Source organism: Equus caballus, chromosome 3, assembly GCF_041296265.1.
Source record: "Equus caballus isolate H_3958 breed thoroughbred chromosome 3, TB-T2T, whole genome shotgun sequence".
NCBI classification, from domain to species: Eukaryota; Metazoa; Chordata; class Mammalia; order Perissodactyla; family Equidae; genus Equus; species Equus caballus.
In genome coordinates this window covers 35,616,369-35,641,284 of record NC_091686.1, presented here as the reverse complement: position 1 = coordinate 35,641,284, position 24,916 = coordinate 35,616,369, and the positions used below count along the sequence as shown (strand labels likewise).

The 24,916-nt window shown below is 51.1% G+C and overlaps 1 protein-coding gene across 3 annotated transcripts in view; it reads right to left on the bottom strand.

The window, feature by feature from the left end:
- Nucleotides 1-24,916, bottom strand: part of ACSF3 (acyl-CoA synthetase family member 3) — a 69,342-nt gene that overhangs the window by 36,731 nt on the left and 7,695 nt on the right. For 2 of the 3 annotated variants that reach the window (XM_001488151.5, XM_023637512.2), the window contains exons 2-5: nt 24,191-24,896; nt 22,663-22,818; nt 7,331-7,485; nt 5,421-5,566 (exon numbers count right to left, since the gene is read on the bottom strand). In XM_001488151.5, coding sequence (XP_001488201.1) covers nt 5,421-5,566; nt 7,331-7,485; nt 22,663-22,818; nt 24,191-24,856 — 1,123 coding nt within the window. In that variant the 5' untranslated portion in view covers nt 24,857-24,896. The remainder of the gene's footprint in view (nt 1-5,420; nt 5,567-7,330; nt 7,486-22,662; nt 22,819-24,190; nt 24,897-24,916) is intronic. The other variant, XM_070263171.1, reaches the window with a different exon arrangement.

Here is a 24,916-nt window from a genome sequence, read left to right as displayed (position 1 = left end):
ATCCCCGCTTCTTTTTTCTACGTTTTGCTTCCAAAGATTTTTTAAGTTAAACTGAAATTCATATAAGATACAATTAACCATCATAAAGTGCAGTTCAGCGACACTTAGCACATTCACAACATTGTGGAACCACTGTTACCACCTAGCTCCAGAACATTCTCATCACCAAGAAGGAAACTCATGCCCGTCAGCAGCCACTCCTTACTCCCCAGCCCCAGCAACCACTAATCTGCTTTCTATCTGTGGATTTGCCTGCTCCGGACATTCATATAAAAGGAACCACAGAACAGGAGCCCTCCCATCTCTTCTTGGTGATCCGTCTACTCAGAGCTGGCAGTGGCACAGGCGCCAGGACACTCAAGACTCAAGACAGCCTGGAAGTGGGGGTGTCTCACCTCCAGTGTGCAGACAAGTCTGAGGACCAGAGACAAGAATGAGCCTGTGAGTGCAGAGGGGGCTCCAACCCCAGCCCTCTGACCCAGCAGGCCTATCAGCACAACCCTGGGCACAGTGAAGCCCAGCTGCCACTCCACGCACCTGCGATGAAGTTTCCAGGTGATCTCGAGGTGGTTATCTGTTCCAGGTTAAATGAGCCCTTTCCCGGCAGGTCTCTGTTCAGTGACAGGTTTACCTCCTGTCCTCTACACTGCAGCTCCCTGACCTCACGGTCTGATGAGGACCAACAGACGCACGGGCACAGCGACCTGGCTGGGGCCCAAGGTCTTCAGGTGGCTCCCAATTGCTCGTGTGTTACTGACAGACTTCAGCAGGCTACCCTGGTGTTAGCCCTTCGTGACCACAGTGTGTGGTCGTAATTTATAATGTAAGTGTGGGTATAAAAGCCACAGAACAAAAGGTTTAAGGGAGGAACTGGGCAGATAAAGTGCAGAGGAGAAAGGCCACATGTAGGAGGTGGGGCCGAGGCCAAGCGGGACGCTGAGCCAGGCCACGCTGACCTGACACCATGCCGACCCGGGCCTCCCAGCTGTGCAGGCCCTGCTGGGCTGATGCCGCCCCATATCCACATCCAGAGAACGGTTCCTTCTGCTTGAAGGAGGTGGAGCGGTGCTGGGAAGGCTGATTAGTGCAAACAGTGAGAAAACATCAGACACTGCAAACTGATTTATTACCTTCCGAGACTGGTCAGATAGGATTTCTTCAAGTGCCTGCCAGAGATAAAGAGCTCCACGAACACACCTTGAGCAATCAGGCAGAGTGTGATGACTTCATCAGGAGGCACTTCATCAACTGGAGTATAGAATCTTACACAGGACCAACCGCCTCACAGAAGTAAAGCCCGCTCTTCTTCCCTTCCTTCTGAGCTCCCGTCTCAGCAGCGGGGTGACACCTGCTCCGGCCCCGAGCCCTGTCCGACAGCGATGTCTCCTCAAGCGTGAGCCTGCGCTCACCTCCCCAGAAGGAAGGAAGCAGAGGCTCCTTCCAGGCCCTGGATGCCACGAGCTATGTGTGGCAAACGGAGCCGTGTGGAGCTTCGCAGCTGGCCTCATGGCAGGGGAGGCACATGGCCACCCCAGGCCGTCTGACCACCTGCAATGGCTGTTGGGCAGTGTGTGGAGAAGGTTCAGGGCGCCGATCGCACAAGGCTGCCTGCCCTCCAAGACGCCAGTCACAAGTGGTGTGTCCCCAGGTCGCCCACAACTTCTGGCTTGGCTACAAATCGGAGGTTCCCACGACCCCCTGCTCCGGGTCAATAACCCGATAGAGTGGCCCACAGAACCCAGGAATTAGTTTACTTCCTAGGTCACCGGTTCATTACAAAGGACAGGACTCAGGAAGAGCGGACGGAAGGGATGCCGAGGGTGAGGCATGGGGAAAGGGCTCCAAGCTCTCATGTCCTTCAGACACCACCCTCCCAGCCCCTCCACGAGTCCACCAGCATGTTCAGGGTGTTATGGAGGCTCCATTATGCAGGGACGATTGAGTAAAGCACTGCCCATGGGTGAGTGACTCAACCTCCAGTCCCGTCCCCAGAGGTGGGAAGCGGGGGCTGAAAGTTCCAACCCTCTAATCACTGGCTGGTTCTCCTGGCAGCCAGCCCCCCTCCTTAGGGACTTTCCAAAGTCACCTCATTAACACAGACTGGGGTACCGTTGGAGGGGCTCGTTAGGAATAACAAAAGACATCTTTATCACCTAGGAAATTCCAAGGGTTTTAGGAGCTCTATGCCAGGAATTCGGACAAAGACTAACATATATTTCCTATCAGAAGAGGGACCTCCAGGCTCCCCCTCACTGCCTGCTCACCTGCCTTTCAATCCACTGCTTTCTCCTTTCCTTCCCGGGCTCCAGCCCCTCTCTGTCCTGCTCAGTAAGGCCTTTCCTCCCCTCTCAGCAGTGAAAGTTACAAACCGTTAAGAAAATCTATAACGAAAGTGCTGACAGAATCTTAATTAATTAGGAAATCACAAACACAATAGAATTAAAATCTCTAGGCAGAAACAACGACTTGAGTTTCACAGGCCTGTGACCTGTTAAAGTGAGGTCCACAGAGAGGAGACTGCAGCCAGGGAGGGGCAGCCATGGAGCGCCGAAACACCCCTGAGCTGCCCGGGGCAGAGTAGGGTCACCTGGGCAGCAGCCATCCTCCTAGGATCCATGTGGACAGCGCCCCCTCCTGTACCATGCGGACAGTGCGGCACTCCTAGCGTCCACCTGGGCAGCAGGGCTGGCCACAGTCAGAAGTGGCATGTCATTCTTCTGCCTCTCTTTAAAACAGTTGTCAGCTCTTCCCCGATAACTTTAATTGGCCTGTGGCTCTGTCCAGTGTCTGGGGAGCGAGGCTGCTCTGCAGCTGGTCCCGAGAGAATGGGAACAGGCTGATAAGGTCCTGGAGCTCCTGTCAACGCTGGAGTCCCGCTGCAGGAGCCATTAGCGCCTCTGATCTCAACCTCCAATTAGAGCCTGATTAGGCCCAGTGGTGCTTGGCCATGAATTATTCATCTCCCTTCACGGTAACCACATGGGATGCAGAGAATGAAAGATCGGAGGATCCCACTCAGCACTCACCCCTCGGCAATGTCCCTCCTTCACACAGCGTGCCCCTCCTCTGAGGATGCCCTTGCCCTTCCACGCCCCCACCAGGTTTCCAGAACCTTTAAATGAATCCTGGTGGTCGTTTGGGGGATGGTAGGAGTAATGCTCACAGGTTGCGTGGGCAGCAAGAGGAAGGGGCTGCCAGAAACGACCCCTGTGCTGGGAGCAGGCATGGGGGCGCCCAGGAGGGGCAGCACAGCTGTGTCTTGAGTGCAAATGGGACACAGGCCAGGCTCTAACACAAGTCCAGAGCCTCCAGCTGGAACAAGCCCAACCCAGGAGCCAAGGCACACTGAGAAGACACCGAGGCACCCAGAGAACCTCCTCAGGCTGATTTCTCCAGAAACAACTCTCAGAGATGGCACCTGAGGGATCTTCATGTAGCACTCCTGAATTTAATGTTGAAGGCTACTTTTTTCCAAACCACAGACATGGCACTGTGCTCGACTGTTAGAGGCTTGCTTTACAGACAAGAAAAAAATCATGGATGTCTGATTCCGGTGTACAGAAGGGAGACCACGCCCAGCCTGCGTTCTGATGTCACACACACTGTCTTTGAGGCCTGAATAGGAGCTGCAGCCATAATTTAAGATTCAAGAATTTCTGCACTCTAATTTCTTGCCCAATAAACCCTGGGTTTCAGAGTCTTTGGGTTCCACCTTCCACAGAGGGAGCTGGAGGTGGCCAGTTCAGTCGGGGACCCTCTCTGTGTACCTCTGTCCAGGGTGACTGCTCTGCCAGCTCACCTGAGGATTCTGCCTCCACCATCTGACCTGCACTTTAACATTGCCTGCAAACGGTCCCTATGTCTCCTTCCCGCAGGCAGAGATGGTCCCCATCTCAATCCCCAGTTAGTCCACGCATCACCCTTTGCTCACTCCATCCTGTCCCAGCTCCTGGTCTTGGCTTCTCAGCCTTGTGTTTGCTCTTGTAATTAAGGCCCAGAAGACTCCCTGTCCATCATTTTGCCCCCTCTATCTTCCTCCAAATAAGGTCGTCTGTTGTGCCGCTGTGCCCCCAGCAAAATGGGTGTTGCAGTCTAACAGTGCGAATGTCCACTCCGTCACTTACAGCCGGGTGGCCTTGGGCATGTTAGGCAGTCCCTCACAACCTCAGTCTCCCCTTCTGTCAATGGGGTAAGACCACCCCTACAGCAGGGGCTCTTCTGGAGATGGTCTGGCAGCTTCTCAGAAAGTTAAGCAAGCACGCACCCACCTCTGACCCAGCAATCCCACTCCGAGGCGTTTACTCACGAGAAACAAAGACATGTTCACACAAAAGCCTGCACAGGAACGCTAACTGTCAGCCCTACTGGTGATTGTCCAAACTGGATGCAGCCCAGCATCCTTTAGCTGGTGACAGGTTAACAAATGGGGGCCCATCCACACCACGGGATACTACTCGGCAATGGAAAGGAACACGTGCTGACACGGATGAGTGTCAGACACGTCTTGCTAAGTGAGAAGAGCCAGACCCAAAAGGCCACATCCTGTAGGATTCAGTTGTATGGCACTCCAGAAGCACGACTACAAGAAGAGAAAGCAGGAAAGCGCTGGTCCGGCCCTGGGGTGCAGGAGGTGCTGACCACCAAAGGGGGGAGGCTTTGAAGCAATTAAACCCTTCTATATCTTGATGTGACAGCGGCTACATGACCACGTGTGTTTTTGATAACTCAGAAGTGAACGTGAGAAAGGCGAATTTTAGTGTTTGTGCAAGATAAATGGATGTACGGATATAATTACAGATACGGAATTATTTTACTTCCACCTGAGCTCTCTCTTGTGCTTTGGACACACTGGAGGGGACTTATGGCGAGGACGAAAGAAAGGCCGGGAACAGCACAAAACACGTTCCAGTCTCAGGCCTCGGGCTCTGCTCGCAGATGCCCTGTTAAAGGCCCAGGACGTGAAGTCTGTTTAAATGAAAGTCAGAGCAGAACGTCTCGGAGAAGGCTGGACAGGAAGACCAAAGGTCAGGAACTCCTGTCCAGAGCAGCAGGTCATCCAGGGCACACAGTCACCAAGCACGGGGGAGGGTCCCCTCATCCCTTGCCTCCACATTAGCCGTCTGTCCTGCTGCCACCAGCCTTGAGTGGCACAGGGTGCCTGGACGGGAGCAGCACCTGGCCCTAGGAGGCACTCTGCTGAGCACACAGTTTCCACTGGCTCCCATTCTTCCCACTTGTCCTCCCAAGTCACCCGAGAAGGACACAAAAACATTGTCCTTGACCAGCCACTTGGGAGAAAAGTGAGTGCCAGAGAGAACAGGCTCTCCTGGCCCCCATGGATGGGGCAGCATTCCCCAGACTGGCCCACCTGAGCAGCTCAGAGCAGAGGGAGAAGACACGGCTGGGGGCACTGCTCATACCTGGCAGGCGGGCTGCGGTCAGGGGGTTGGACAGGGCCATGCCGATCTCCGTCATCCCGTACCTCTCCAGCAGAGTGTGGCCTGTGATGTTCTTCCACTTCTCCAGCACAGGCAGGGGCAGGGCGGCCGATCCCGAAACCATCAACCTACCCGGCACAACCAGAGGCAGCCTTAGCTTCTCAGACATGACTCCACTTCTTCAGCACCATAAAGAATATCCTTTGTCCAACATCACTATTTTAACATTCGTAATAAAAACTGTAGTTGGGGCTAAAATTTAACTTTGTTCTTTGAAAAGAATTTGTTGGGCATACTTCAGAATGTAAATACGTCTTCAAAAGGAATGTGTAATCAAGGTAAAAGAAAAAAATAATTTTAAGGTCTTTGGTGGCACTATTTGCAAGTACTATGCTGTGCACAAACAATCCTAAATGACAGCAACAATCATAATAAGGTGATGACGACAAAATTTAGTTTATAGATAAAATGCTACCAGGTCTGAGGAGTAGGTGGGGCAGAGAAAGGAGACAGCACAGCTGGGGGACACAGGCAGAGGTCCTTCACACCGTCTCGGGCTAACAGGCTCATAATGGTGACAATGACACTGCATAACCTTGAGAGCTCCTCTGTGCCTTGGCGTATACCACGTCCCTTCAGCATTATGTGTACAAAGACAACACTTTTGTTTCTGGTGGGAGTTGGAGAGTAACCACCACTGCACTTCCCCACAAGGGTGTACAGCGCACGGGGACCTTCCCCACCATGAGCCTGCACCAGTGAGTCCAAAGGCCTCTGTCACCCAGGAGTCACCCTGACTTCCTCTCTCTGATCTCAGTCTTGCCCTCGGTTCCTTAGATTTGGGTAGAATGTGGTGCTAATCCTGCTCCTGTACTGGTGGCCCGCACATCAGACACTGTCATCAACAGCTGCCCAATCCCACAATGCCACAAGAGGCTGGGCTAGGAGGGCGCGGGCAGCAGGCGCCATCAGAAGAGGGTTCTGGCTCCACCAGAACATCTACACGACAGGAGTACAGGAATGGTGGAGCACCATCACAGCAGCAGCAGCAAATATTTGTCTTGGATGATCCAGAATGCTCTCCGGGAAACCAAGGTGCCCTCCTGCGCTCTTCTGAAGGACAAGGAATCAGAAGCACGGAGCGGCGCAGAGGCCACAGGTACACGCACGGAAACACACTGAAAAGTCTAAACGCACGTTTCCTAGCAGCTCGCTCGCTGTAGTGTGAAAGGCTGTGCTCACCACAGGCACAGCTTGTCATGACTCTCTGGCAACGTGCGTTGTTGGCCTGCAAAAACTCACCAAGCTGCTCTCTTGGTTGTGCACTGAGCGGGTCACACTCTACCAACGAGCAGGGAGAGAACTTGCTGTGTCTACAGGTTCACAAGGGAACGCAGAGCAACCTCCCACCACAGAAGGACCCAAAGACTCAGCGCCTCTCTGTCAGGGAGTGTACGGGATCGAGGAGGGGGCGCCAGGAGCCACAGACTGCAGTGCAGAGAAATGACACACAGCGGGTGGGGGGAAGAGCGGCGCAGATGGGGAGTCAGAAAGGACGGGAGTGAGAGGGTCAGTTCACTGCCCTCACCCTCGTCCTTCAGACTCAACCACAAGACAGACACACAGTCAGATGGAATAGAGATAGAGATAGAGAATACAGATATACACAGAGATAGAGAGAGGGATGGACCAGATACGGAGCCCAGACAGATCTACAGGGAATACAGACATAGAATATCGATTGGTAGACATGATATATAGGCACAGATTTTAAAGGAAATGGAATACACTGCTTCCTAAAACTTAGTACAACTGATTTATTAAAAATAAGTTATACTGTCTGATCTTTAATAACGACTTTCTGGATGGGAAAGTGGATTGTTTTCATTTACCTAATTTTTTCTTCACAAACTGCACGCACAAAATCCTGGACATGAGGCTGGGTGAAATGTTTGTCATAATAATCCATCAGCTTGGTGTATATTGTAGGCACTGCCATAAACACATTAATCCGTGGAGTTTCAGAACTTAAGAACTTTTCCCAAACCTAAAAAAGAAAAGGAAGGATATAGCGAAAAGATTAGAACTAAACCCACAGGCAGATGTGTGCGGACACCAGGTTCCAGGAAGGCTGTTCTTCACGAGGCCTCTCCCTTCCTTAAGCAGTAAAGTCTCTGCAAGCGGCTGCCATCCAAAAGGGCGTCTCACTTTTACAGGGTGACACAAGCCTCTGGCCCCCCCGGAAACCACACTGTGCCAGGAGACATTCAGGTCCGGCCTTGGGTGAACTGTGAGGAGGGGCGGATTCAAGGACGAAGAGCAGGGGCAGGTTCTGGCCTCAGATCTGCCGTCAAGAGAGATGTGGCGCCTCAGGCTCTTCCACGTGGCCACCCGCGAGCCTGCGAGTCAGCGCAACGCCAGGCAGATGGGCACGCAACGATGGTGAATGGACGATATCTTCTATTTTACTGGAAAAAGTCACAGGAATTTTATATTTTACTCCATAAAAGATGCTTCCTGTTTTAATGTAAAGACGCTTCAGGGGCTGGCCCAGTGGTGTAGTGGTTAGGTTCGCGTGCTCTGCTTTTGGCAGGCAGGGCTTTGCTGGTTCGGATCCCAGGCACAGACCTACACACCACTCATCAAGCCATGCTGTGGCAGTGTCCCACATGCAGAATAGAGGAGGACTGGCACAGATGTTAGCTCAGGGTCAATCTTCCTCACACACACACACACACACACACACACAAAGATGCTTCAAGTTTCTCACCAGTTAAAGTACTTGTGTGTGAACGCTAATCTTCAAGAAAAGCTGGCATGTCAGGCTCACTATGTGGCTCTTACACTGTGGTGCCACCGGGTGAGCCCACGGTCAGATGCAGAGCAGAGCTCATGGCACTGGGTGCTCAGTATGTTGTACACACGGATCTCGCCCCGACGACATGTGAGACATGGATGAATGGAATGAACGCCGCAGCCCAGCCCAGCCCGGCCCGATTCCTAACTGGATGGAAATCACTAGCTCCTCACCTCAGCTGCTAGACAGAGGAAAGGCATGCCTCTGCGGGCACAAATAACATCATCCTTTTGAGGACAATGACTGGCATCCCCCCAGAATCACAAAGCACGTAAGGAAACAGAAAAATGTGGCCCATGATTAAGAAAAAAGCGCCAAAAGAAGCAGACCCTCAGAAGATGCAGATGTAGGAATTATCAGACAAGTAATTTAAAACAATTACAATAAATAGGCTAAGGAATTTAGAAGAAAAGATGAACAAAATGAGGGAAAATCAAGGATTTCACCAGAGAACTGGAATTACAAAAAAGAATCATTATAAAACTGAAAAATATATTATCTGAAACGAAGAATTCATTGAACAGACTTCACCAACTAGAAGCAGGAGAAGAAAAGATAAAGGAAATGGAAATGATCTAAACTGAAGTAGAGACACGAAAGAAAAGACAAAGGAACAGAGTGCGCGATGCACAAAGGAAGCAATCTCAGATGCTGTGACGGTGGTCACCAGAAGACTGAGAGCAGAGAACACGCTCATGGATCGGAAGACTCAGTATTGTTAAGATGGCAACTCTCCCCAAACTGAGCTACAGCGTCAATGCATTCCTACCCAAACCCCAGCAAGCTCCATGCCGCAGAAATTTACAAGCTGACCCTACAATTTACATGGAAAGGCAAGGAACCCAGAAGACCCAAAACAAATGTGAAAAGGAAGAATAAAGGGGGAGGACTTACCCCTCCCAACTCTAGAACTTACTCTAAAGCAACAGTGATCAATGCGGCGTGATCCTGGTCTAAGATCAGACATATAGATGAACAGAACAGACGAGGGTCCAGAAATAAACCAACACGCTGAGGGCCAAGTGATTTTTGACAAAGGAGCCAAGTCACTTCAATGGCGGAAAGGATAATCCTCAAGAAATAGTGCTGAGACAACTGAACATCCACATGCAGAAAGATGAATTTTAGACCCTTACCTCACCATACACAAAAATTAACCCAAAGAGGATCAGAGACCCGAACATCTGAGCTAAAAGTATAAAACATCCAGGAAAAAACACAGGAGGAAATCTTTATGACCTTTGGTTAAGGAAAGGTTTCTTAGATATGATACCAAAAGCGTGATCTATGAAATCAAAAAATTGATAAAAGACTTCATCAAAATTAAAAATGTGTTTCAAAAAATACTATTAAGAAAAGTAAAAGATAAGCCAGACTGGGAGAAAATATCTGCAAAACCGTATATCTGATAAAGGACTTGTATCCAGAATATATGAGGAACTCATATAACTCAGTAATAAGATAACCCAATTTAAAAATGGGCAAAAGATCTGAATAGACAGTTCACCAAAGATAAATGGATGCAAATAAGACCATGAAAAATGCTCAACATCATTAGTCATCAGGGAAATGAAAATTGAAACCACAATGAGATACCACTTCATATCTACTAGCACAGCTATAATAATAATTTAAAAACCAGTTAACGAGTGTTGGTGAGGATGTGGAGAAACTGGAACCCTCATACACTGCTGGTGAGAATGCAAAAATTACAGCCACTATGTAAAATGGTTTAGCAGTTTCTTAAAACATTAAACATAAACTTACACACAACCCAGCTATACTACTCCTGCACATCTACACAAGATAAAGGAAACACGTCCACGCAGGAGTGGTGTGCAAACGTTCACAACAGCATTATTCTTAACAGGTGAAAAGTGGGAACAGTCCAATGCCCATCAAATGGCGAATGGGGGGACAAAGGGGGTACACCGTACAATGGGGCGCTAAACAAGGAACAACTGACTGGTACACATGCTACAACAGAGATGAAACTCAAAGAGTTTTACAGAACGAAAGAAGCCAGACACAGAAGACTACATATTACACAATTCCGTTCATATGCAATGTACGGGAAAGGAAAATCTACAGAGGCAGAGGCAGACAGTGGTTGCCAGAGCTGGGCACGGGAGCAGGGATTCAGACAATGATTGAACACCTCTATAAATTTACTAAAAATTGCTGAATCATTTACAATAGGTGAATTTTACGGCACGTGAATTAAATCTCGATAGAACTGTTTTTCAAAAAAGGAAGACGTAATAAAAACATTTTCAGTGAAACAAGCTGAGAGAATTTGTCGTCAGCACAGAGAATCTGTCACTACAAGAACTATAGGCTGAAGGGAAGCACAGATCTGAGGAACAAATGAAGAGTACCAGAGAAAGAAACACATAGGTAATTATCTTAAAATGTAAGGACCTGACTGTTTAAAGCAACAGTAACAGTGCTGCATCATGAAGACACAGGAAGGAAATAATAAGGAATAGAAGTTAATGGAATAGAAAGCACAGCTGCTTTAGGGAAAATCAACATCAAAAAGTTGGTTCTTTGAAAGATTAATAAAATTGATAAACCTCTAAAACAAGAGTGATCAAGAAAAAAGAATGAAAACATAAAATCAGACAGTTAAAGGAGACATCACTACAGATCATAAAGACAGTGAAAGAATAATGAGAAACTATAAACTACTTTATGCCAAATAATTTGACAAATTGACAAAATGGACAATTTCCTTTAAAAACAAAAACTTACCAAAACCGACACAAGAAACAAAATAGAAAATATTAGAAGTCCTGTATCTATCAAAGAATCTGAACCCTTAATTTAAAACCTTCCCAGAAAGGCCCAGCCTAGATGGCTTCAATGGTGAGTTCTACCAAACACTGGAGTAAAGACCAGTCTCAGCCTCACACAGACTCTCTGGGGAGGAGAAGCAGAGGAGCCGCAAACTCCCTTCAGGAGTGAGCACCCAGGACCCCGGCAGTCAGCCTGCCACTGACAGAGGCAGCCTCCATAAACCCCGAAAACGCTGTGCTCAGGGAAAGAAGCGGGCAAGCGCTGAGACCCTTTCCCTACGAAGTTCAACAACTCACATAAACTGACCGACGTGGTCGTCAGTTCAGAGGAGCTGCTGCCTCTAGTGGGTGACTCACTGGAAGGGGTCATGAAAGAACGGGGGGAGGGGAACATCTATCCCACCTGGTGTGAGCTACACAGGTATATTCACCAGAAACCACTACACCACATGCATTCACTCCCTGTACACAACACTCCAATAAAAGGAAATGAAACACCATACACACACATACAACACACCCACCCACATGGCTCATGTTAACAAGACTGACAGTACCCAGTGTGGGTAGGGATGCAGAGAAACCAGCACTCTCGTCCTGCTGGTGGGAGTCTAACACATGCATCTACTTTGGTGAACTCTGGCGGTTTCTACCAAAATTAAATACACGTCTAGCCCAGTGGATGTCTAGCACTAGCAGGTACAGGTCCAAGAGAAACGTCCACATTTTTATGAGATCTTTATGAGAATGTTTATAGAGCTTTATTTACAATACAGGGATACCTCAGAGAAATTGTGGGTTTGGTTCCAGAACACCATTATAAAGTGAATATTACAATAAAGTGAGTCAGGAATTTTTTGGTTTCCCAGTGCATACAAAGTTATGTTTACACTATACTGTAGTCTATTAAGCATGCAGTAGCAGTATGTCTAAAAAACAATCTACATACCTTAATTAAAAATACTTTCTTGCTTACACGCCAAGACATGGAAGCAACCCAAGTGCCCATCCACTGATGAACAGATGAAGAAGATGCAGTATACATACACAATGAAATACTACTCAGCCATAAAAAAGACAAAATTGTGCCATTTGCAATAACATGGATGGACCTTGAGGGTATCATGTTAAGCAAAATAAGCCAGAGAAAGACAAACACCATATGACTTCACTCATATGTGGAAGGTAAACAAGCACACGGATAAGCAGAACAGATTAGTGGTTACCAGAGGGGGAGGGGGTGGGGGGGCGGGTGAAAGGGGTAAAGGGGCACATAGGTATGGTGACAGATAAAAACTAGACTATTCGGGGTGAGCATGAGGCAGTCTATACAGAAACTGATATATAACAATGTACACCTGAAATTACACAATGTTATAAACCAATGTGCTCTCAATAAAATAAAAACATAAAGATAAACAAAAAAAATACTGCTAAAAAACACTAACCATCACCTGAGTTTTCAGCAAGCTATAAGCTTTTTCCTGGTGGAGGGACTTGTGAAAGATGCAGCATCTGTGAAGCTCAATAAAACGAGGTGGCCTGTGTCCCCCAACTGGAGACAATCCAGTGTCCCTCGACACAGAACGGATAAATAAACCATGGCACTTTCGTACAATGGAAGACAACACCCAATACAAAAAGAACCGATGACAACTGATGCAACGCAAGAACAAATCCTAACATCGTATGATGAACTAGAAGCACGAAGGGCACAGCCTGGCGAGTCCAGTTACGTGAAGAACACGAGAAACTAAACCGCAGTGACAGAAGCCAGGCTAGTGCGACCTCTGGGGGGGGGGGGGGTGCCTACAAGAGAGGGAATGAGAGAGCACTGTGGATGATGAAAACGTTCTCTCTTCCTCTAAGCGGTGCCTGTTACACAGACGCACAGGCAGCTGTAATGCACCATGCTGCAGACTTAACTTACACACACCTTAATGCACGTAAATCATGCCCCAGTTAAAATAAAAGAAGCCATGACAACATTCCCCAGTGAATTAACAGCTCTGGGCAGGAAGCCTCAGTGAGTGCTGACATCACAGAACGAGGGACATGGGGCGTCATGTGCCCCTGCTGGACAAACACACATCACCTCTGAAGTCTCCCTACCCACGCCCCAACCAAAACCAAACCAAACCCCTGAATCTTCCAGGCCTCTAGATCTAACTACCACTTTTCAAGAAATACAGGGATGGGGAACATGTTAAATGACACCACAGGGATGCAACACACAAAATCTGATGTGAGAAAGTCTACAGGACACACAGCCCCATTCCTTAAACAAAGTGCAGGGAAAAGACCGAGAGAAAACCTCCCCACAAAACAAGACATGCAGCTGATCCCGAAGCACAAGGTCAGGAGGTGACTGAGGCCCAGTTCCAACACTCTACAACAGAGAGGGGGCCCCCCACGCGCTACAACAGAGAGGGGCCCCCCACATGCTACAACAGTGAGGGGCCCTCACGCGCTACAACAGTGAGGGGCCCCCGACAGCAAGGATATGGATGGAACATGTGATGACACAAAGGGACTCTTGCTCACCGCCTTGCTGTGACCACAGTGCTGTCGTCACCTCTAAGAAAAAGCGTCCCCACCTCTAGGAGATGCTGTAACCTTATGAGGGCTGATATTCGTCTGAACAAACTCCTGAGGTAGGAGGAGACGTTTCTAGATGAGACAAGAATGGTTCTGAGTCAGTAACTGTGAAGCTGGGTGATGCACATGGGTATTCATTTCTCTTGGAGACGGCTGGAACATTCCATCATTTGAAAGCTTTAGGATCTGATGAACAGAAAGCTGAGACTAGGCTCTTTCCCTCAGAGCCCTTGAACTCTGATACTCTGTGGTTCTCTACAGGCTAAGAAGGGAGCTAACATCATGGACTAGCAGAAAAATACTCACAACTCACAGTTACCCCGTCAGCATTTGGAAGTTCATTCATGTCAGCACCACTCCTATCTACCTATGGCTGAGCAGACAGAAAATAAATGTGTACTGAAATGAGAAGTGAGGATAAAAAATGTGCACATGGCGTGCCCCTCCATACAATCCACACTTCCTCCTGCCACTGAGCAGAGGAAATAAACCCTAATGGCTCAAACTCACCAGGCACTAACCAGTGGGTCCAGCAATTGAGAGCAAAGTGTGGGAAATCCAGACCCACACGAATCAACGGGGATGAAGACCACCTGTAGGCCACCCTCACCGCCCCAGGGCGGCCGTGACCTTGACCAAGCCCTGCAGCTTCCCTGTCTTCTCATACCACAACATTAATTTAGACTAATCCCTGAGGTCCCTTCCAAGCTCTGAAATGTGGATTGCTGGAAATTCTGTGTGGCATTCTCCTTCCCACTGGCTTGTACAGAAACGCAGGTCTGCCAAATTGGTGCTGACCCAGGTGGTGCCTGTCACAAGGGAAGCTGTGGGTCCTGGGAAGAGTGCAGACAAGGGGACACACGGGATACCACCAGACTTCCCCTGGGAGCGTTGACATCCTGATCTGGCTGACAATAAGCAGCCTCGGGCCCCCATGTCCTTCTTGCCCACAGCAGCATTTACAGGGTAGCAGTTGTGTTTGCTTGAGTTCGTTCAGGGTGGCTGACCTCTGACAGACCCCACCAGCACCCAGACGGACGTCCCAATGACACCCTCACCTTAGCCCAGTCCTTTTCTGCTCAGAAGGGCTCGACTGTTACCACGAGCACTCAGTCAACAGGTGCAAAAGCACAGACTTCACTGTGCCACCTCATAGTGAGGCCCTGCACACCAGCACAAGAGCAGGTAGCACAGGCCGCACAAGCAAACGGTCCGCGCACCCTTGGGGACCTGTGGTCCCCGCCAGGCCTCCTCCACCTGCCACACACGCAGTCCCCAGGCTTCCCACAAGAAGCTGAAGGAAGTGGCACATGGTCAGCCAAATGAAGGATGTTGACGGGTCCTACGGTCATCAACATGGACATGTGACCTGACACACAGCCAACATCCACCCCAGGAGCCACCTCCTGAGAATCGCTGCAGCTGGGAAGGCCTCGCCATTCCTGGAATTCACCCAAATCAGCAAAGTGGCAGGTGCCGTCCTAAAGCAGGATATTTATGACAGCAGCGTTCCTCCTCCATGGTGTTCAACACACTCAGAAACTTTACAACTGCAGATCTGGGGGACCCCCCAAAAGAACACCAAGCCTCCCTAGGCCTGCATTTTACTAGCGACAACACCTGTGTGTCAGCCAGACCACAGTGCTCAGCTGTCACATGAGCTGTCATGGCACAGACCAGACAGTGTTCCCAAACCAGGCTGCAGAGAGGAACCCCTGGGAGTTGGGGTCCCACCCCATTCCAGATGCAGTAGCGTGAGGGGTCTGGCACCTCTTTTACTCACCATCTCCCCACTTGTGCAGCAAGGGCTGGAAACCCAGGGTCAGATCCCAGCCGGGCAGGACCGCCAGACTGAGCCGACCAAGGACGGGGTTCATAAAGATGAAGAACTGTAGTCAATACTTACAGCACAAAGCAGCCATCCCCAAGGACTCAGCTACCCATTTTCTGGTCATTTGAAAAGGCACAGAGGACGGGGCTCCAGTTCTGTTCTTTAAGGGGCTCTGGCCACAACTAGGCAGTGAGAAAGGACATTTCATGATGAAAGGCCAGAGACAGGAAAACAGCAGCTCGTCCAGTTCCTAAGGCCAGTGTCCTGGTGACTCCCACACTGTGGATCACATCTGTGAGGTGTGCGAGCACCCCCTGTCCTAGTGACCCCGCACTGTGGATCACATCTGTGAGGTGTGCGAGCACCCCCTGTCCTAGTGACCCCGCACTGTGGATCACATCTGTGAGGTGTGCGAGCACCCCCTGTCCTAGTGACCCCGCACTGTGGATCACATCTGTGAGGCCTGAGCAGACCCCGTCTGAGTGACTCCACAATGTGGATCAGATCTATAAAGCCTGTGTGGACATAACGTGCTCTGCTTCCTTTCCCCAAACTCTGCCTGCGCCTTGAAACACACACTGCCCAAAAACAGGCCCCCTCCCACTTCAGCAGAAGCTGATTTCTCAGATCCCAGAATGAACTTCATCTGGGGCCACAGGTCCCCCAGGGCTGCATGTTTAACCACGGGAAGTGGTGTCCTGGGCAGGGGCACCTGCCTCAACTAAAACACTGGTGGTTACCCAGCAGCCTGCACAGCCGAGCCCCTGAGAATGAGCGTCTTGGTGCCCCAACCCCACATGACCACAGTTCTGGGGCATTCTCCTGCCTTGCTGGACTCATTGCACTCTGCTGGCCTAGCCTCTGCCCTCGGGCAGGCCCCCCAGGAGGTCAACAGAGGAGTGAGTGCCAACCCATGGTCCTGCCCTGATTTAGTCTCCTGCCACTGGAAGTTGCCCCCTCTGTGAGTGGCCATGATCCCGAGGAAGTCGCCAGAGTGAAGTTATCTGAGACAAGCAATCGACTGAGACTCTGGACAGCCTGCCCATCCATCTTCCTGTCTGTCCTCTGAGTCACTGTCACCTCATCAATCAGCCTCATGAGATGCTGACAGCCTGTCGTCCCACAGTTAGCATGTGTTTTGTTCAGTGGGATGACCTGAAGACCCCAACTAAGACCATTTAAACACCACTGCACATTTTTGGTCACCCGGCACCACTATTTTACACAAATTTCTTAAATATAAGCTTAGACAAAACCCCAAATTTTAACAACACTGAAAGCAACATTTTACTAATATAGTAAACTTCATCAGACTAAAGAGCTTCTTCAAGGCAAGGGAAAACAGGATTGAAACAAAAAAACAGCTCACTAATTGGGAAAAAGTATTTACAAGCCACTTATCCGACAAAGGGTTAATCTCCATAATATACAAAGAACTCACATGGCTTAACAACAAAAAAACAAACAACCCGATCAAAAAATGGGCAGAGGACATGAACAGACATTTCTCAAAAGAAGATATAAATATGGCCAATAGACACATGAAAAGATGTTCATCATCGCTAATCATCAGGGAAATGCAAATCAAAACTACACTAAGATATCACCTTACACCTGTTAGATTGGCAAAAACATCCAAAACCAAGAGCGACAAATGTTGGAGAGGTTGTGGAGAAAAAGGAACCCTCATACACTGTTGGTGGGAATGCAAACTGGTACAGCCACTACGGAAAACAGTATGGAGATTTCTCAAAAAGTTAAAAATAGAAATACCCTATGACCCAGCCATCCCATTACTGGGTATCTATCCTAAGAACCTGAAATCAGAAATCCCAAGAGTCCCTTGCACCCCTATGTTCATCGCAGCATTATTTACAATAGCCAAGACGTGGAACCAACCTACATGCCCAGAAACTGATGATTGGATAAAGAAGATACGGTATATATACACAATGGAATACTACTCAGCCATAAAAAAAGACAAAATTGGCCCATTCGCAGCAATGTGGATGGACCTCGAGGGTATTATGTTAAGCGAAATAAGCCAGTCAGAGAAAGACGAACTCTATATGACTCCACTCATAGGTGGAAGTTAATATATTGACAAGGAGATCTGATCGGTGGTTACCAGGGAAAAGGGGGGGTGGGGGGAGGGCACAAAGGAGGAAGTGGTGTACCCACAACATGACTAACAATAATGTACAACTGAAATCTCACAAGATTGTAATCTATCATAACATTAATAAAAAAAACCCCCAAATTTTAACAACACTGAAAGCAACATTTTACTAATATAAGTCTAATATAGATATCTAAATTCACAAACCCCTGAAACACAGGGTTGCAATCTTTTATCAGCCCCCACATCAAACTTGTTTCAAAATTCAGTTCTGCTGTTCTGAGAAATCCCAAGTCGGTGCCAAAAACCACAGAGGTGGCCCTCCTGTGAGCTGCCCTTGCAGCCTCCTACCTCTGACACCTCGACAGGATAAAGATGGTGCCAAATGGCAGAAAGGGCCCTCACTCCTCAGGGTGGTATAGGGACTGGGAGAGGGTAGGAACAGAGCCCGGGGCCCAGCCCGCCTGCCGGGGCAGAACTGCTAGCAGGGCTCTGCAGCAGAGACAGCCCACTGGGGGCGGCAGCCACAGGGGACAGGTGGGAGGACGGCCGGGAGGCCAAAGAATTCAACGCACAAAACCCGATGCTCAGGGGCAGGTCTGAAACCCCCGCAGGTGTCTCCCTGTCCAGTGCTCACCCACTTGTCTAAAATCCACACTCATTTTCAGAATATCTAAGCTACAACAGGTACATATTCAGCAAAGTTAATTCTATCAAGCTTTAAAACCAGCAAGACCTCTTTGGAGGGTGGAACACCAACGATGAGATTCTCTGCCTGTGCTTCCACATGAATCTCCCATGGCCCAAGGACACCGACGAGCCCATCCATGCTACACGCCTGTCCACAAAACACGCCATCATGGCCACCGGCAATTTCAGGCGGAGCCGAGCCACGGGCACAAGAGGCCTGATCCTGCAGTCCTGGGTCCTCACAAACACTGCAGAACAAACTTTTAAGTGGACCCCTGTATTACATTGTATTTACTTATGCTCAGACTCCTCAGAGAAGTTGATACAGTAAAACTTTTATTCAACAGATAACCACTCCCTGTGATTTCAGGGGACTCTCCCCCAATATGGCTATTGCACAAATGCAGATGGTCACAATGACACGTAAGTAAACTGAGACAGTCTGGAGAGAGGGTTTCCAACCGGCAGCCCAGGAGCGTGCCCTCCTGGTCCACACAGCAAGTGGGGAAGCGAGAGAGGCCCAGAGCCTGGGTGTCGTGTTGAAACACAGTGATACCATTCATCCATTCACTCACAAATGCTCCGACCCTGCTGCTCTAGGACCTGGGGAGACACCACGAACAGGAGGAAAACCTGTGCCTTCGGGGATGACATTCTAGGGGAAGAAAGAAGAAATGAGCAGGACACATGGGCAGATTCCATGAGGCTCCAAGGGGAGAAGAGTCGTGATAAACAGCAGTGCAGGGGCAGGGCCAGGAACCAGGTAGGGGCTGCAGTGCTGAGGAGAGTGGCTGGAGGCAAACGCTTACAGAGCTGAGAGCAAAGCCAGGGCAGGCGGGTCGGCAGGGACAGGGCACTCGGGCGGGCAGGTGTGTGCGGAACAGGAGGGAAGCCATGCAGCGGGAGTGAAAAAGATGGGGGTGGGAGAGGCGAGGAGGGGAACGAGCTCGCGAGGGGACAAGGCCTGGGTTAGCAGTCTTCCCTTGCTGCGCCAGCCCTGCCACGCATCGCTGCCACCCCTAACAGGGGCAGTCATGCCCCTGTGAATCAGGAACAAGGAAATCGGGATTCTTGCAACATCCACTGAGGCTGTCAGCCCCTGGGGCTCAGCCTGTCCACGTTTCTGATCGAGGCTTTCTGGGGCTCTGAGGCTCCTGATCGAGGCTTTCTGGGGCTCTGAGGCGGGGGGTGACCTGGAGACTCTGCTCTCTTGAGCTCTGAGCCCTGCCCTCCCTCTGTAATCAGCTAGATGCTGGTGTGTGGAGGAGGAGCCCACAGCAGCACAGCTCTGGCTCCCAGCTGTCTTAGAGGAACAGTCAAGTGCCCTTGATCCCGGGGAGGCCCTCCAAGTGGAAGAGAATTTGGAGGGGGGAGGGCAATTTGCATTCTTCGGAGACCCCACGGCGCTGCTGCATTCTTGCTGCACAAGCAGCCCAGAGAGTCACAAACAGCTCCCAGGCAAAGCGCCCCCTGCGAAGCACCCCGGGACTGTCTCTGCTTGCCCTTAGCAGTCACGCCCCTTAGCCCGACAGCTCAGTCGCCCCCTGCTCCTCCCCCAGCCCAGTCTTCAGCCTCAGTGCAGCAATGGCAGGTTGGAGAGAGCAGTGCTGAGAATCACAATGTGGCAGGGGCCTCAGTCAGCGCCAGGAAGGAGCGTGTGCAGGCTGGGCCTGACCATCCTTTTCTGAGAGTCACCTTGGCCCACCCCCCTGGCCAGGAGGCTAAGGGAGCCAAACATAGGTTTATGTCTAGAAGGTGAACTTGGCCTCAGCCTGCTGCCCTGAAAGGCATCTTTAAGCTGCAGACTCTCTGTTCATCTAAAATCATTAAAGGTCCTGCAGCTTAAAAATCCAACACAGGGGGCTGGCCCGGGGCCCAAGTGGTTAAGTTCGCAGGCTCTGCTTCAGCAGCCCAGGGTTTCACCAGTTCAGATCCTGGGCATGGACCTATGCACGGCTCATCAAGCCATGCTGAGATGGCATCCCACATAACACAACCAAAAGGACCTACAACTAGAATACACAACTCTGTACTGAGGGGCTTTGGGGAGAAGAAGAAAAAAAAAGATTGGCAACAGATGTTAGCTCAGGTGCCAATCTTAAAAAAAAAAATAAATAAATAAAACACAGAAAGATAAAGGTGAAGCTGTGGTGGGTGAAGGTGGAGGCGGCAGGAGCCCCAGAGCCTGCCTGCTGGCGCCCGTCCTGGAGCCATGCCTGGGGTTCTCGGGACGGGGTCTGAAAGGGACTGCCTTGGCCCATGGGCTGCCACCTCTGTTGTCATGTCGACCACTACCGTGCTAGATTTTTAAGTGTCTTTCTCTAAACCCCAATATCATCTGTCAACAAACAGGCTCACAAGGTCTCCTGAAGCTTTTCTACACAGTAACCACTTCTAGACTCTCACTCAAGCAGAAACAAGAGGATAAAGATCCCTTCTCAATTCTCTGCCTTTCTGGGACTAGAAGGCACTGACATTGGTCTTGTTGCCCCTCCATGTGCCAGGCTCTAGCCCAGACACTCCCACACGTTCCCTGGGCTCACATGGCCAAGGGCAGGGGTCACTGCCCCTCTTTCTCAGAAGACGAGACTGAGGGTCAGAGAGGTGGAAGGCTGGCCTAGGTTGCACTGCTCTAAACGGCTCTAAAAGCTGGGACTCAGCCTGCCTCATCCTCTCCACTCTCTGGCGGCTAAGGCTCCAGGCCGTGAGAGGACAAGGCCCAAGCCTCTCCAGCCCTGCCTCTTTTTGGTGGCCACAGACAGGAAGCTGGACTTCAGTGAACAGTGACTTCTGCAGCCCAGGGACCCCTGCTTTCAGGGACCCCTTCATGAGGAAATTCACACTCGACTAAAATGCAAGCTCTGAGCTGCTAGGCAGAGAGCCTGGGAGCTCTTCCAGACGGACGCTCCAAGGGGCCAGCAGGGCTTCAACAGTGGGAGTGCTGGGTTAGCACTGTGCTGAGGCAGGCGGCCTGCTGAGTGTGGGATCAACAAGGCCATGCTCCACTGGCTGGGGACGGTCCACCCCACAGGAGAGCCCCTGCACGGCCACCAGCCTACAAACCTGTGCACACCAGGAGCCTGGCCTCAGGGGTTTCCTGCGCTCTGCTGCTTCCGCAGTCCGAGCATTCCATGATTTGAGAACTACCATGATGTGATCCAAACACTAAGGGTTTTTACCACGTTCACTTTTTCCACCTTTTCCCCTTGAATAAACACTGTATTCATGATGTGAGTTACCGTGTAAATCAACGGACATCTTGGGCCTCACTCAAGGCAGCTGGCAGCACAGCCTCCCTGCAGGGACGTGGGCACCCCTGCTCCCGGGAGCTCACAATCATCCTCTCATGACCTCTGCAGCCCACGGAGCAGCTCCCAGGTGCAGTCAGCCCAAATGCATGAACAGAGTGGACAAGGACACACGGCCTAACAGCCTTCCTTCGAGGGTGGCCCCATGCAGAGCTCTGCCTCACCAGGCCTGTGCTCAAAGCCACCCCATCACCGCCGACAGATGGAAAACTGAGGGTCTGGGGGAGCGCTGGGCACCAGGCCACTAAGTGTCAGGGGACAGGGTCGGGATCTTTCCCTCCAAAGAGGCACCCTTCACCACTACACTCTGCTCAGCAGGACAGCTCTGCTCCTGCCTCCATCTCCACATGGCAGCAGCCAGTGTCCCTCCCCGCCGACCTGACAGCAGTGTTGGGAAGACCACCACACTGCAAAGGGGACAAGCGGGGAGACCAAGAAAGAGCCCCCAGCTGGACCATCCACGCTGGAATGCTGGTGTGGTCACCTGAAGAGCCCCAGAATATCCACATCCTAATCCCCATGAACATGTGACCTTATGTGGCAAAAGGGACTTGCAGACATGACGAGGTTAAGGATCTTGAGATGAGGAGGTTAGCCTGGATATCCAGGGGGCCCCATGCCATCATAGGGTGCTTATGAGAGGAGGCGGAGGGAGACTTGATCACAGAAGAGGCGGCGGCCATGAGACCACAGAAGCAGAGACTGCAGTGACGCCACCACGAGGCAAGAAATGCAGCTGTGTCTAGAAGCTGGAAGAGGCAAGGAACAGACTCTCCCGGAGAGCCTGCAGACAGAACCAGCACTGCTGACACTTTCATTTTAGTCCATGAGACTCATTTTGCACTTCTGACTTCCAGAACTGTGAAGGAATAAACTGTGCTGTTTGAAGCCACCCAGTTTAGGATCATTTGTTACAGTGGCAACAGGAACCTCACACAACCTTTGCCAGCTGCCAGAGTCTACACACCAGAGGAAGGAGCAGGGCCCAGGGGGCATCCAAGCCGAGAGCCCACCCCGACTTACCAGCTGAGCATTGAAGTTGGGCAGCATCACACAGGTGGCTCCCACCCAGAGTGGACAGAGCAGCTTGTTGACCACGCCGTGGACATGGTGCAGTGGGAGGACGTGGAGGATCACATCGTCTTTAGTCCACCCCCACTTGTGGACCAGCCCGGTCACCTGCAGGACATCAGCAGAGCCTGAGCAGGGGGAAGCCACAGCAGGACGAGGGAGTTCAGAGCAGGCACTCTAGCTGAGAGGAGGAGGAAGGCCATTCTTTGCTGTCCCGCCCTTAACAGGAGATGGTAACAAAACCACCGAGGGTCTGTGGGTTCACCCACTCACCCTCGTGTCAGAGAAGAGAGCCGTACAATTCGGGGCTTTAGCAAATTGGAAAGGGTCTTTGATTTGGGGGTCCCATGGCCTCGGCAAACACTCTTGGTGGCTCTCCCCCAAGGTGGTCAAGAGTTGCAACCACAGCTCCGACAGGCCCTGGGATTCAGGGCCTCACCAGTCCAGGCTGGAATCCAGTCACCGGCCTCTGCTGCCTGGCTGAGCTCCCTGCTGAGTCCACCACTATCCTCGCCCCAGCTCAGCCGTGACAGAACCCAGAGCTGGGTTTTCCAGGTGTATCCGCAGGTTTTACTGAGAAGCAACGTGAGACACGCCCATGTGAACCCTCTGAAATCACTACTGAGGACGTGGTCCTGCAGGGACCGCTACGTGCAAACACAGGCGAGAGACTCACTCCCTTGGAAATATAAGTCCAGAGATGGTCTCTACAGAGAGCAAGTCCGCCTTCCAGGAGAAAGGTAACAGACCACTGCACCTTGCTTACAGCCAGCTGGACTCAGTGTGCCCCTGACTTGGGGGACTGAATTAGCCTGACGCTTGAAGGCACTGATCACTACCTTCCTCTTTGTGGTTCGGAGCTTCTATTTTATCTCATTGCTCCTACTGTGTAAGAGTCTTTACGGTACCTAGAAATACTTTTTGGAAGCAAGAAGGTTATACATTACAGATAAATAAAGGGGCTGGGAGTTTTGCACAGATGTAACTGAGGCTACAGAACACAAAAACAAGGCCTCAGACATGATATGCATGAGTTCCTGCCTACAGGTTTCCCTAATAAGCCCCAATTTGGGGTGCTGATCATACACCCTGCATATTCACTCTGTGGCTGGTCTCCTTGAAGACTACCTGAACATCACGCACAGTGAGTGGCCCCTTCTGTCCTCACACACTAGTAAATCCCTCCACACCTGAGAGCTAGCCCCTTGGCCCTTTCCCAGGAGCCATCCTACGCGGGTTAGTGGACTGGATCCCCTGGCACTGTGACCCTTTATTGCTGAGTATTTCAGGTAGGGCTGGAAGGGTGGTGACAGCTGTGACTGGCCCTACAGAAAGGTGAAGGAACAACAGACCACCCCGGAAGGCACTTCCGACCTACGGACCTGGCCCAGGGGCCACACAATAACTGCTGCTGTAGGCAATGGCCCTGAGAGGGACAGAGCAGACCCCTCCCGATGGTGTGGCCTGAGCGAGCACTCACCACGGCCCTGATGTTGTAGTGGGTGCTCAGGACGCCCTTGGGCCTCCCAGTGGTCCCACTGGTGTAGATGATCATGGCACCCCGGTCTCTCCAGTCCCGCTCTGGTAACTGCCCATCCCCGGCTTCCTCAGCCACGCCATCATAGACCGTAGGCGTGAGAGGCAGGAGCGGGACCCCCAGCTTCCTGACCACCGGGCTCAGGAGCTCCACGTACTCTTGGCCGGCAAGGACCACCGAGCTGCGGGAGTCCTGGATGAAATACTCCAGCTCGGCCTGGGGGTGCTTCCTGTAGAGAGGGACGGCGATGCCGCCGCTCATCCATGAGGCCCACTGAGCCACCACATAGGAGACGTCGTTGGAGCACATGAAGGAGATCCTCTCCTCCTGGAGGTCCCCGCCGGCACACTCACGGAGCCTGCAGATCTCCCGGGACAGGCAGAGGCTGCGGTGGTAAAGGTCCTTGTACGTGTGGTGGCCGTGCTGGTCAACAAGGGCAACTCTGTCCCCGAAGGCCAGGGCACGGGTGAACACCGGGGCGCTTCTGTCAGAGCAGGCTGCTGGGGCTGCATGCAGGAGGTGGATTCCTTCGTGTCTCAAGGGAGCCGGCCGGTGGGAGGCCAGGGCCCAGACCAGGCGCCGGAAGGACATCACCACGTGGGGTGGCATGGCACCGACAAATGTCCGACTCGGTTTAGCTGGGGCGGGGCTGGAAAGAGAGGGGCACCA